The sequence below is a fragment of the Ursus arctos genome, unplaced genomic scaffold, assembly GCF_023065955.2.
Source record: "Ursus arctos isolate Adak ecotype North America unplaced genomic scaffold, UrsArc2.0 scaffold_1, whole genome shotgun sequence".
Classification (NCBI taxonomy): Eukaryota; Metazoa; Chordata; class Mammalia; order Carnivora; family Ursidae; genus Ursus; species Ursus arctos.
The window spans coordinates 26,370,256-26,384,617 of NW_026622763.1; the positions used below are offsets into that span (position 1 = coordinate 26,370,256).

The 14,362-nt window shown below is 35.6% G+C and overlaps 1 protein-coding gene across 4 annotated transcripts in view; it reads left to right on the plus strand.

Moving 5' to 3' along the window:
- KYNU (kynureninase) overlaps positions 1-14,362 on the plus strand; it is a 124,527-nt gene that overhangs the window by 47,801 nt on the left and 62,364 nt on the right. For all 4 annotated transcript variants that reach the window (XM_026510056.4, XM_026510058.4, XM_026510057.4 and 1 more), the window contains 4 exons: positions 3,394-3,476; positions 11,236-11,297; positions 12,844-12,915; positions 14,084-14,158. In XM_026510056.4, the coding sequence (XP_026365841.1) occupies positions 3,394-3,476; positions 11,236-11,297; positions 12,844-12,915; positions 14,084-14,158 (292 nt within the window). The remainder of the gene's footprint in view (positions 1-3,393; positions 3,477-11,235; positions 11,298-12,843; positions 12,916-14,083; positions 14,159-14,362) is intronic.

Here is a 14,362-nt window from a genome sequence, read left to right on the forward strand (position 1 = left end):
CCCCCCTACATTTAACAACTGGACCTATAAAAACTGACAACACACAGATTAACAGGAAATAATAATTACTACTTACTAATTATTAATATTATAGGCATGAGGACATGGGGGGAGTGAATACTAAAAAAAAAAAATCAGTGTGATTCGAGAGCTTATACGAGAGCAGGGTAGGAGGATGTAGGCCACTTAGAAGAGAATAAATGATTTTTTAGGAAGGGTGAAAGGCACTTAGACTAGATAGGAGACCTGATAGTTCGTGACAGTCTTCTGGGTGTGCAGTCGACTTCTAGTTTCCTCTCCGGGACTTCGCTGGCTGATGAAATTCCTGGGGCGGGATTGATGATAGTTGAGTTCCTTTGGAGGACCTGTCTTGAGGCAGATGGGAAGTTCAGAGGAAGCTTGTCCCCACATTTGCTGTTTTTCTCTTGCCTTCAGCTCAAGATAATCTTTAATGCCAAAGAGGCACATTTTAGTGTGGCATAGTCTGCCGCCCTTCAGTATGAATGAGAAAGTACATGGTATGACATATTACAAAGATTTTCCTAACATCTGTGGTGTTTATCATCAGCTGGGTCACAGATTAAAAAAAAAAAAAAAAACAGTGATATTAAGGATTCTGTGATGTCTTATTTATTCCCTTATGGGGTGGGGCTGGGGGCAGGAAGGAGCTTTTAGAAAGCCCGGGTACTTTTTATTTTGTAGGATGGTTAAAGCAGAGTCCTCTTTCAAAGTGGATCCTCTATTAACTCCCTAATTCGATTTTACATGCTGAAATCTAATTTTGTGAGCACATAGCACTCCGTAGACATCTCAGAGAACACCCCACTCAGGGGAATGATTAATGCCAGGGTCGTGAGCGAACTATCTGCCACGCTCTTTCCTTTGCAGCACTTGTAAAAGAAGATTGCAACCATGCGGCCAGTATTTTAGGCAGTTCTGAATGAGAGCAATGTAATCTTTTTCTTAACTCGGATACATGTGTTTCAAACTGCACTGTAATCTACATCAAGGCTTTCTAAAGACAGGCTGCTTTAGTTTGAGTTTATTGGGGTAACAAGTTACTAAATCCGTTTCACTACCCCAGGCTAGTAGACTAACAAAAATAAAGAAGCAGACTGTGTGTGCGGTATTTCAAAGGTGGGGGGAGATGCCAACAGCATTGCGGCAAGAAACATACTCTTAAAGATTATTACCACAGTGTCCACCAGAGTGAGAAGTAGGTGGCCTACTATTCTGAGACATAAATTCTCTGAGGCAGAACATAGAATTTTACTACCTAAATGTAATGATGTATTGTGCTATCAGCAAGGCCACGGAGCTCTATGTGATTAAAATAAAAAAGGATCCAAGTATCTGCCTTTAACTACCATTTAATGATAATGATTTTTGTCTTTAGCATTTATACTGGAAGTCAAGAAAGAGGCAAGCTGCAGGCTATCTAATAATAATATGAATAATAATAACTAGCAATTGCCCTTCTCTTCCTCCTTAGTTCTTAGAGTCTCTATTCTCAAAGTCCTCTTCCCTCATCTCAGTTTATACGTTAATCAAAATATTAGTTTAAAAATTGCATTGTACCCCACATACCCACTCAGTAGAGTTACATTAGGGAAGAGTCAGAAAAGGGGTCCTATGTGCCAATCTCTTTTACGTGTTATCTTATTTTTCACAGCCATCCTTTAAGGTACATATTACCATTTATTTTACTTTTACAGGCTTCATCAGCTTATAATACATGTAGTCTCATAACCAGTGGTGACCTGGAATTGGCTCAGACCAGGCAATGAAAGCCAGTCATTAAATATTAAGGATTTTGGTTGATGCCAGGAAATGGACCACAGGGGATATTCACATCATGAAAATCAACAAAGGCTAAAAGCAGGGCTCCTTTCGTCCTATTATCCCACTGCTCTCTTGGGTAGAGAAAATGATTTTCCCCAGACCCTCCTGAGTTCTTAGCTGAGACCCCTGTAATAAAAGACAGATTAGCAAGAGGGAAAAAAACTGCACAAGTTTATTAGCACGTATAGGTCTTGTACACACGGGAGATACATGGGGGACAAAGGACGTCCCCCTCCCTGCGATGAGTTAGAATTCAGGCTTAAATCCTATCTTCATAAGGAAAGGGGAGGAGGATGTAGGCCACCTAGGGGAGAATAAGTGATTTTTAGGAAAGATAAAAGAGCCCTTAGAAGAATAGATAAAAGGTAGGATAGGTTGTGACAAAGCCCATCTAAGTGTGGTGTTGACTTCTAGTCTTCTTCCCTGTGACAAGACTCAGTCTTTGCTGTTGATGAAATTCCTGCGGAGGTGATTTATGGCAATTGAGTTCCTTCTGAAAGACCTGTCTTCAGGCAGATGGGGGAGTTCAGAGACAGCCTCTCTCTGTACTTGCTGTTTTTCAAGGGTTTATAGCTCAAGATAATCAATATACCACAGTGACATATTTTGGGGTGACATATTCTGCCACCCTTCACTTCTGAGAGCAGGTTTACCAGTCACTGCTGCCAGCTTACTGAATTTCAGAGTATAGATTCAGTGCACTATACAAAATATACAGGCTCATTCCTTTCTCCAACTTCAGGGAGTTTTGGATTCCTAAGGAATTAAGAACAATTAATTCAGAGCTTCCTGCCAAAAGTTTGCAGCAGCACATTCAGTCACGCCCACCTTGATTCTTCGTTTCAGTTTCTTCTTCTATATTTCAAATGTATTTCCTTCCTCATTTAATAGAAACTTCTTGAGAGCAGAAGTTCTCTTACCTATTTTGCGTTTTTCCATTATGCCTGTTGGGAGGCTTACCAGAATAATAAAATTGAGCTGGAATATGGTAGATGAAATTGTTAGAAAACAGGTCAAGATGTAATGTTGGCTTTGATTATTGCCAAGTTTATCTGTCTACTTAAAATGTCATCACGAATATAGTCACATTTTATATACTTCGGTTTAGTTTACAGATTGTAGTTATATTTAAAAACTGAATTTACAATCATTTTAATTTCTAGCCTCAGAAAATAGTAGCTACATTTTAGTATAGATACTACTGTGTGCTACAGGTAGACAAGTAGAATGTTCAGATAGTCTTGAAATTTTCAAAATAAAGAAAAATAACATCTTAGGCTCTAAAATAGAGAAAAATAATGAAGTAGTACATAGGCAGTCTCCACTATCCTCCAACAAAAAGGAAATTAAAGAAATTAATAAAATGACAAGTTAAAAAAATAGAGTTCTCAAGTATTACTTTCGGTTTTAAAGAATGACTTTATATAATTACTAAAACACTACAAAGATTCATTTAGAAATGTCCAGTTGTTAATGCTGATATATGAAAAATTACACACACACACACACACACACAAACCTAATGGTGTTTATGTCCGTTTTCAATTTCAGGGGAGCCTATGGTCATGACCTAGGAAAACGTCCTTGGATCACAGGAGATGAGACTATTGTAGGCCTTATGAATGACATTGTAGGTAAGTACAAAATGGATTTTTTCCAGAAGAGTCATAAAAACATTATCATTTAGATAGGAACTTAGATTGGTCAGTGATCAGAAGACAGTATCAGTTGAGCTGGGGAAATGTGGAATTAGAGTGAGAACAGTAGGACTTATATCCAGAAAGAATTAAAGTAATAGACAAACCATGAAAACCTGAGGAATACGTGTTTATTCAGAAACAATTATTGAAACTCTGCTGTGTGTCTGTCAGGACTTGTGGTGTAGGCACGGAGGATAAAATGGTGAGTAAGTAAAATAGCAAGAATCCTCATCATCTTTATCCCATGGGATATCCTCATGGGACTCCCATTACAGGAAGATACCCCCAAAATGTAAAATTAATATATACATATAATCACATAACACAGAGAAATAAAAAAAAATCATTGGCATTAGTGCTTCAAAAGAGAGGTAATTTCCAATTAATGATGGAGGGGACTGAATATAAGCATTTAAGTACTCTTTTTTTTTTTTTCTTTCTGAATTCTCACTAAACAACTCTTAGTGGAATTTAAAAAATAAAAAAGTGTAAATCCCAAAGAACAAGTAGAGCAAAGGAGATGATAGCAACATTTTGGGAGTTGGATAGCAAATGGATACGTGGTAATTCCTTTGTTTAAAAAAAAAAAAAAAAGTAAACCAAATCTTCATCTCCCAATGGAAAAAAATGGAAAGCCACCCGCTTTACACTGCAGAACCTTCAAGAATTACAATAAGCATTGCTCGAATGTGGGAGTAAAATAGGAATAACGAGAGATGTGTTGAAGGTCTGTTTAAAATTCATTTAGAATGCCAGCTCCCTTTGCCCATTCTTCGCTGCCAGGTGAATCCTCCTCCCCAGATGACTGGGTGAGTCTCAGGAGAAGGGAGAAGGCTCCCAAGGGAGGATATGTGTACTATATTAGTCTGCTCAGGCTGTCATAACAAAATACCACAGACTGGGTGGCTTCAACAACAGACGTTTGCTCACGGTTCTGGATGGAGGCCAGAAGTCCGAGATCTGAGGGTGGTTTTCTGATTGGACTCTCTTTCTCAGTTGTACATGGCTGGCTTCATGTCCTCACCTGACCTTTCCTCTGTGCACACTCAGAGACCAAGAGAACTCTGGTGTCTCTCTTCTGAAAAAGACACCAGTCCTTCTGGATTAAAACCTCACCCTTATAACTTCATTTAACCATTTTTACCTCCTATACGCCCTCTCTCCAAATACACGCACATTGGGGGTTAGGACTTTTAACATAAGAATTTCAGCAGGACACAGTTTAGTCTATAATGTATTCCTTGGCAAAAACAAAAGAATTAAATGGATGTTTATCCACTTCTGTTCTAATTTGGTATCCAGTATCTATGCAGGAAACTGGAACAGTCTTCTCTCTGATATTTGGACAACCTAAAAATTCTGACGTGAGTTTTCCCAGTACAATGGCTCAGTAGGGTCCCCTTACAACAAACCCCACCACATGCACAGTGGAAAACACACTCATGTGTGATATAGCCCAAAGTACCAGACTTGTAAGGAAAATCTATTTTTAGTTTATGAACCATAGGAATGTGTTACCTATTCAAAAAGTTAAAAATAGGTCGCAGACAAAAGCAAGTTCCATTTCCTACTAGCTATTACTGAGTAATCATTACACTATATACATTTCCATTTCGTGTGTTTATATTATAGGATCAGAATACTGACTTCTAGTTTAAAATAACAGATTTAAGTACAAGCCAAAAGTGATCCCTTCTATTCCAAACACATAGCGATGACAGGAAAAACATTAGATAACAAACATACAGCAACACTAAAAAAAAAAAAAAAAAAATTCAATAGAAATCTCTGCAGACCAGAAATACTGCCATTGCTAAAGAAAGGAGCAGTTGGAAGCCTGGAAGCACAGTTTTTTTGGGCAGCACATGAAGCCAGGCTGAGTGTGCAGAGCCTGCGTCCAGCCCCTCGCAAGGAGCCCCAGGGGACTCTGCACAGTTCTGAATGCCTGAGGCTGAACCCAAGGCCAGCGTGTTGGTCAGTCAGGGCAGGTAAAGGCGAAAACCTAACATCTCCTACCAGATTAGTCAAGTTCGTGGGAATACAGAGCACTTGATCAGGTGTCAGCATTATCTAGAGGACTGTGTATATTCTGATGGAGGAAACTATCACCCGAAGAATCCCGGATTGTATTTAAGGGTGTGTTAAAAAGTTGTTTAATAATGCTTCCATTTGTTTTCATTTTTCAGAAGCTAATTATTCATTCAGATGTCTAACATTTGAATAAAAGACCTGAAAAAAAATCTGGATTAATTTGACCTCAGCATATACATGTTTTCCTTAGCTGTGGATTATTTTTGTTTCCTTGCTAGGTTTGCGTTCAGAACATAAACTGCATACTAATCCTGTTATTTTGTGCTTAATATTTATCATCCTCTAAAAAAGGAGGTAGGATGTTTATATATAGGTCAGGGAAGTGGGAAGGTGATATTATTTTGTGAGATTTATTTATGAAGCCAGTAAACCCTGCAAAAAGATTTCCTTTGACCATTTAAAAGTTTATAGCTCTATTGCAACTTACTAAATGCGCAAGTATTTTATTTGCCCAGCAAGTACGTCACAACCATCACTGAAATTTCAAACGAGGCATCTCTCATTGCAATTACTAAGGAAAATGAAAAAAAAAAACCCACTAGTCAAATTTATTTAGAAAAGTAAAAGGATTGAACTTACTAAAAAACTAAAAAGTATATGTTTATCAAGTCTAGCGTTGGGGATTTTTCTGTCTTTAAAATACCATACTAAGTTATCACGCATACGGGACAAACTTCATTGTTTTTTTGTGGTTTTGTCCTGAATGTTGTATTAATTAAAGTACAGACATTTGATCTTAATGATATAGGATATAAAAGATACCAATTTCTTATTGAAATTAGCATTGTTACTTTCATAGACATGAAGCTCAAAAAACAATATGCGTTTTGTTTACTATATGTATCATAATTATTACGTATCATAAGTAACAAGAAGCATATAATTTATTTAAGGTAGTCTTTCCAAAGTCTCAAGTCATTTATGATAAATACATTATATTTCATTTAAAATGTTGTCAGTGAATGAAGGCAGTTTTTAATTTAATTCTGATTTTAGTGAATTTTTGTTTGTTCTTTACAATTCATGGTTTATAAGAAGAAATATTTGTGCTATTTTTTTGTTGACCAAAGGAATGTGAATTGACAGTGTCTACAAACTATATTAGAAACAATATTTTAAAAACTTCGTCCTTTAAAAAACAAAAGTCAGTAACTATTATCTCCCAAATTTCTTTACTTTTTTTTTTTTAAGATTTTTTATTTATTTATTTGACAGAGAGAGAGAGAGACAGCCAACAAGAGAGGGAACACAAGCACGGGGAGTGGGAGAGGAAGAAGCAGGCTCCTAGCGGAGGAGCCCGATGTGGGGCTCGATCCCATAACGCCGGGATCATGCCCTGAGCCGAAGGCAGATGCTTAACGACTGCGCTACGCAGGCGCCCCCAAATTTCTTTACTTTTTAAATTCTGTATAATAGAGAAATTGTTCTTAAGTCAAGGTGACTATTGAAAAAGTTCACTCTGTTTTATTAGGTATAGATTATTTTAGAAAGTGTTTTTAAGTATATTTTTATTTATCTCATTTGTTGCAAATCCCACCCACATTCCCTTTTTGCCTGGATCACTAGGAAATTCTGAGAAAATTTTATTGAATTGGAAGTAGCAAAAACATATAACGATTTCTATTTGTTTCTCATCTGCATACGTTGTACTCTATTGCTGTTTTTTATCGTTCTTCCTCACTTTGTAACCCAAGAAACCTTAAATCCTGCTTGGAAGTAGAGGCTGCATAAATCATGAAATAATTAAAATAATTATGTGGTAAGTACGATAAAAAGCGGCAGAAGTCAAATTTATTTTTGCTACCTGCAAGCTATGCAAATGTGTCATGAGCAAACAGACACATTGTATATTTGGGGCAGGGATTGAATCTTCCATGTTCTTAAAACCATAGCCTTTATTTCACCATAAAGTTTCCCAAAAAGAAGTAACAGGAGGATAATAAAAATTATTATGTGTACAAATTGGTAGAGTGGACAGAGAGGAGGAGGAGACATGAGCAGCTGTATTTTTTCAGAGACGTAGAAAAGAATTTCAATTTCAGATGAGAAGAAAAACTGTTAATAAAACATTTTACATAGAGCCAACAATTCCTCAAAACATGGAGTAACTTTCCCTTATAATTAATGTCATATTATCAAGATGCTAGAAATAGAATTGCTGAAGAATATTATTAGTATTATTATTAAGCCTACTTCTCCCTGGGTACATAAAAATCACAACGGGCTAGATACATGCATTTCAGCTTATAAAATGTTGTAATGTGGACATAAGTTTGCTTTATGAAACTTGTGGTTGACTGAGTAAGCCCTAGAAGCTGTCTCCAGTTACAAATCCTCAACCATCACCAGCCAGCCACCTCTGGAGGCCGCAGGAATTTAGTACCTGAAAGACAGAGTGAAAAGTTCTCAGACTTAGCTTGATTACAAACCTTACAAGCAAATCCACAATAGCATTTGCATCTGCTTAATCACTTATACAGAACATGGTTGGCAGTGAGGAGATCCATCACGAATCCTCTTATTAAACACTGAGCAGCTTGGGGCCCTGTCATTTTCTCTTGGCAAAATATTTGAAATTAAAGTAAAATAAGAAAGATGCAGAGGAATGTTGGTAATGAAAATGGGTCTCCTATATTTGATTTACAGGGAGTGGATAATGTAGACAACATTTCCCAGTGTAATCTGAAACAAAGATATTAATCTTTTTTTTCCTCCTAAGAGAGGGTTAAGATTTTGTCTTACTTTCTATCTATGAGACTTAGGGTGAATTAGTTCATCTCTTTGGATGCCAGTTTCCTCATTGACAAATATGGACAATTAAAGTAGATATGTAGTGTGTGACTGTGAAGAATATGTGAAAAAATACAAGTCACATATTTAGAAGTATTGGCACATAGTAAGGACTCAATAAACATTCACAGGCCAGGCATTGAGGTAAGAAGACGGTGCTTGCATTTAACTAAGTTACACAGTCTGGGAAAGCAAAACATTATTTTCAATAAATAAACAAGCAAGAAAGCACTCCACAGATGAAACCCTGGCTCATACCCATCTTGGATGAAGTGATTCAAATCTTGACATTTACTGCAGTGAATTGTGGATGATCTTCTAAAGTGAAGACTTTCAAATCCTGATAAGCATTCAGGAAGTTTTTAAAAATTTTTGCCCTGCAATACTTGGAGTTCTTCATGTTTCAACAGCAATTCAAAAAAAGCTGTAAGGAAAAAGAAAAAGAACAAAGAAAAGCAACTTGAAAGAATTTCAGTTTGCTTAATTTTTTTTTATTATTATTATGGAGTGCTGATGGTACTGAACTATCTTAGAAGAACAAGTGTTGGTTTCAGAAATGCAATTTGAACCAAAAGAGATAGGTCAGATAGGTAAATTTTCCTTTAGAAGTATGCCAAACACCAGTCTGATTTGTGATGCTTTGGTGTTAGGAACCCTTGATTCTTTAGTGCCTCTAGGTTCTATTTGAAATGTGCGTTCATGTTCCGCAACTTTAAGAGCTGCACCGTCCTCAGACACACCTGTGTACGTGTGCACACACATTAAGTGTGCACACACATTAAATAGACGGACCGTCTCCTTCACAAAGTTCAGTGGCAGGTGAGGAGAGCATTTTGTGAAGTGCGCGGCTGAATTTGGAGTGTCCTAAGATGAGATAATTTTTGTGCACGGTGGCAGACAAATTACTCAAGTCAGTGAGGGGTTATTTACAAAGAATTGATCGGGGTGTTAGTATGCCACCCAAGTGAGGCAGTAGGTTCCACGGGGTCAAGTGTCTGACTACATTAATTGAGCCTGCCACATCTGGTTCATTAAATTCTTCGCAAGAAAAATTTTAGGTGATCCAAAATGAATACTGTATTGTTTGGAGGATTAAAATTTTCAAGGAATCTACAGTTACTTTAATCAGAATGCAATTGCTAAGCCAAAATAGGATGTCTAACCTTCATTAGAAAGTCTCCTTCCCTTCCTGCGTCTTCTAGTTCTTTGTTTTCATTCTGTGGTATCTAACATATGAATTCTTTTCTCTTCTTACATTCCTTCAAATGCTTCTCTTTCTATGAATGCTGCTCTCTTTTTAAAATTCCTTTCCCTTTTCTCTTTTCGCTTTCTCTACCAAAATACTTGGTTCTCAGAAAAGATGCATGTAAATAGCTAATAGGGATTTAAGGATAATACTAGATTAGATGTCTTAGATAATGTTTTGTTTTAGAAATAACAGTAAGAATTCATACCAGAATTCAAAGAAATAAATATAGTAAAGCTGGCACCATTTCTTTTGCATATTTCCAAAAGATTTTTGTATTGTAGGAGAAGACATATGCCACCGTATGCAACATAAGGTTATCATATTCATATCTATCTTGGAGGTCTAGGACAAATTCTGTTTAGAGCTGGGAATGTAGAATGAGATTGGTGTCACTGCGCTTTGACTTTGACACTGTTCACCTTGCAAGGACCAGAGATACAGCTTCTAACCAACTGTTTACCAACATTGCACGTCAAATGGAGAAATCCATCTGTGAAATGTTTTTCTTGACTACATGTCTGTGTTGAAATATAAATTCCTGAGTTATACACTTACTTGAGTGGCCTGCCCTCAAGTGAACTTATCCTGAAATCTATCTGTAAATTACATTAATTATTTTACTTACTGTCTCCTCTTCTAAAATGGAACTCTAATAGAAGTATCTCTTTGGATATGAAATACAGGACTTGTATTACACATTTTCTCTATTGCATCATACAGCTTTACAAACAATGGCACAAAACCCATTTTTTCTCAGTGATAAAGAGATTTTCCTACTATACAGGTCTAATTGCTTTTAAGAGACACTGTAAGAACTAAAAATACCTAAGTATTATCGTCGTCGTACCCTGAGTTCTTAAGTATCCAATGTGTGCTTTGAGTCTGTTTCTAGTGCTCAAGCCCTCAATACTGAGAATTAGATCAGATTATGATTGTGTAGTGGATAGCTTAGTTTTGCATGTGTTCTCCATCAGATAATACCTATCTGTATTAATTATCTTGCATCTCAGTGTGTATGAATAAATCCCAGAGCTATTTAAGTCTTTGTGTTTTGCTTTCTAGCTCTTTTGTCTTATAAACTATTAATATATCTCACTGTAATAACAGTGAATTACGTTTGGCAAATTAGCTCTCTTTTATTAAAGGTGCATTTTAATTGGACATTACAAACAAACCAGCTTTAAAAATGTGATTGGCTCTGCTTTCTTTTGAGATACACTTAAACCACAAAAATGTACTCTGTGGGAATTTGGCAAACTACCTGATAATAGGATAAATCATTTTTAGTTTACAGGAAAAAGCAAATGCTTCATTATTTTGTTGCTATTATTTACTATATTAAAAAGCAAGTATAATTTTAGCTAGCTGTGTGCATGTGGGACTAGATATCGTTTGATAAAATAAGTCAAGTGGGAAAACTTCCATTTCTTTGTGATGACACATCAGATATGTTCTTATCTCTAAAAGCATTAAGGATGAAGGACTGAAGTCTCCCTACTTTGTTTTTCCAAGTAACTTCAGCACTAATAGAAAAATCTAAATTATGATATGTTTACTTCACAGGAGCCAATGAGAAAGAAATAGCCCTAATGAATGGTTTGACTGTTAATTTACATCTTCTACTGGTAAGTATCCTTTCCCACCAATGTTTAGTATACACTCATTTGTAGAATCTGACATTTTTCTATCTTTAATTCATGAGCGTCTGGTGGTTTACTTATTTAAAAATAAGTTGTGAGGTTATTTTCATTTTTACCAGGAAATGCTGGATAGAAAGGCTTCTTCATAATCATGGGAGAGTTGACTCTTGCAAAGAGCTTTAGAATAATGAATGGTTCTTATCTCAGAACATAAGGAATAGAAGTCACAGTGGGTTAAAAGCAAAACTGCTTGCAAGCACACAAAACAATGATGTACAAATGCCAGCAAACACGGAGCTTTTCAGAGAGAGTTTTCCAGTAAGCTGGACTTCAGCAGGGTGGGACTCAGGATCAGTTATGTCCTTATAATTTTGAGGGAGTAGGTTAAAAAAGAATTAGAAAGTAGAACTAAACTGGAGAATAGGGATCTAATACCTTAAATGAGTTAGTGTATTTAAAGTGCTTCCTACTTCCTAAGTACTTCATAAATACGTATATCTTAAAATGTCAAATATATTCTTGATTTGGAATATGGTGCCTGTAGTAACTGCTTGATGCTTTGAAAAAAATTTATTTCATTTTAAAGTGAGTTTTTGGAAGCATGTCTACTGACCAAAGCACACAATGACTGTATTAATATGAAGAAATGATTGTTAAATATCTAAGGGAACACATTCATGGAGTATGTTAAACATGGTTGTAAATAGCATTGTTTTAAGTTCAGACACCTCAGGTGTTGATTCCTAGATAAGTTACTTAATGTCTGACTGTGGACAAGATTTCTACATCTTCATTTTCTCCCTTGTAAAAATGAGGACAAGAATACTTACTTGATAGGTATTATACAAGGGTGAAATGTAACAATATGTGAAAATTGCTTTGGCACGCTGACCAGTGATCAACACTGAGTCAGCCGTGGCGATCGTTTCATTGTTACTGTTGTCAGTCAGTGGTTATTCTCTAGGAACTGTCGGGGTGGGCGGGGGGGAGGAAGGTCTCCCCTGAACAAATGAACTACTCCTCCCTGGTGCCTCTAGAAATGTCAGATGTTTCATGTTAGGGTTGAAGCCATTTCACTTGGACCTAAAATAAAATCCCATAAAATAATAAGGCAGAGGAAATACTATGTACCAGAAAACAAATCGGCTCTATGAGATAAATCAATATAAATAAAGTTTATATAGAACATGATATTTCAGTCTTATAATAGAGAAATTACCATTAAAGGCATTGGGAAGATAACCTTTCAATTAAAATTTAAGTAAAGTTTGAGAATTTGTTTTTATCTCATTCATGTTGTCTCCCAAATTTGCTTTTCCATTGATAAATGTAATGAGCCAATACCTTCTTTTATTTTATAATTCATTAGAAATAAGGCTAATTGGAAAAGGAACCCTTGACAGACACCTAGATGTGTAATTGAGTCATGCCTCTAAAATGCTGGAGATTATAAAATGAAAGTATGGTATAAACTGAACAAATGTATAAATCGTGTACTAATGCTTTTCTCAATAAATCCATTTCATTGCAGTTATCCTTTTTTAAGCCTACACCAAAACGGTATAAAATTCTTCTGGAAGCCAAAGCCTTTCCTTCAGATCATGTAAGGATTCTTCAAATTATATTTATATTCTTTCTCCTCTTCCTAGAGGAGCACACCATTTGCCTGTGTTGAATAGTTTATTCTCTAGTCTTTTCCACGTAACCTTACAATAAATAGATCTGTCAAATGCTTTTGATTAGGCATTTTAAAAATATAGATTGTAGCTTTATTTCTTTTGTTCAAGTAAAACGTGTTAAGGGAGGAAAGATTGAATAGGAACATTGATTTATTAGTCTTTTTAAAAACATTGAGCAAACCGCTGGTTTAAATCAAGTGCAGTTATAAATGTTTTATTAATTCTTGTTGCTGTTTTATTTTATGAAATCAAATCAATACATATACCCAGTGCTTAACCCTTTGGCTACATAGAATAGGGATAAAACTTCTATTTGTCCATAGCATGCTAGCATAATTACGGGTGCTTTATTATTGAAAAAATATTTTTTAGGGATTAAAAATATCTCTTGTGGTTCATTAAATCTTGCTTCTTTAAGAAATGTGATTGTTCCAGACATAGACATGGATAAAAGAATATTGCATATTTCAGTTTTAGAGTTAGAAATTTGATTTGTCTTTCTATTATCACTATTAACTGTTATAATATACATCTTGTAATTTTAAGTCATTTAATTATATCCAAATTAATAGCCAGTACTTTACTAAAAAGGATCAAAACCCTAATATTGAGAAAAAATTCAGGGTCCTATAATTTCCTGCTCCCATTCATAACTTGTATTCTCAGTGAAGGGAACTTTCTGATGTTTGTTCCTTTTACTAGCTTACTCTTTTTAGGGTAAGTGCTTCCTATAAGTTAGTTCAAGTGCAGTAAGTCCACACTACTGACTCTGGTTACTCTGTAAACTCTGGTTTTGACTTAAAGTTGGGTGATTTAATATCTTCTACAAATCTCATAGAACTCCCTAAAGTCTAGATGACCCCCATGCTTCCATCCATTTCTAAAATACAGTGTTTCAAGGAATGTTCAGATTCCTGCATATAAATTATATTAAGCAGTTCTTTTCTGGTGTATTCTGTTCAGTCACTTTTAATCTTGACCTTAGATTTAAAGTAATAATATGCTTTTATTGTTATTTTATTATCTCTCCGGAGTTATTTCAATGTACTTCTGTGAATTGGACTTGATTTAATAAACATTCTTCTTTTCCAGTATGCTATTGAGTCCCAGCTTCAACTTCATGGACTTAACATTGAGAAAAGTATGCGGATAATAAAGCCAAGAGAGGTATATGAGAAAGAGAAATAAATACTATGTTCCTATTTAGTATTGATTTTTTCCTTCATTTTCCTCAAAAGTTTATTATCTCCATTACTTCAATGGAACTTTCAAGAAAGTATAAAAGACTTAATACTTCTGTTACTGCTAGCTTATTTTACTTAAAATGGAGAATTAGCTCAAAAACATATTTATTTTTATTTTTCAAGGGAT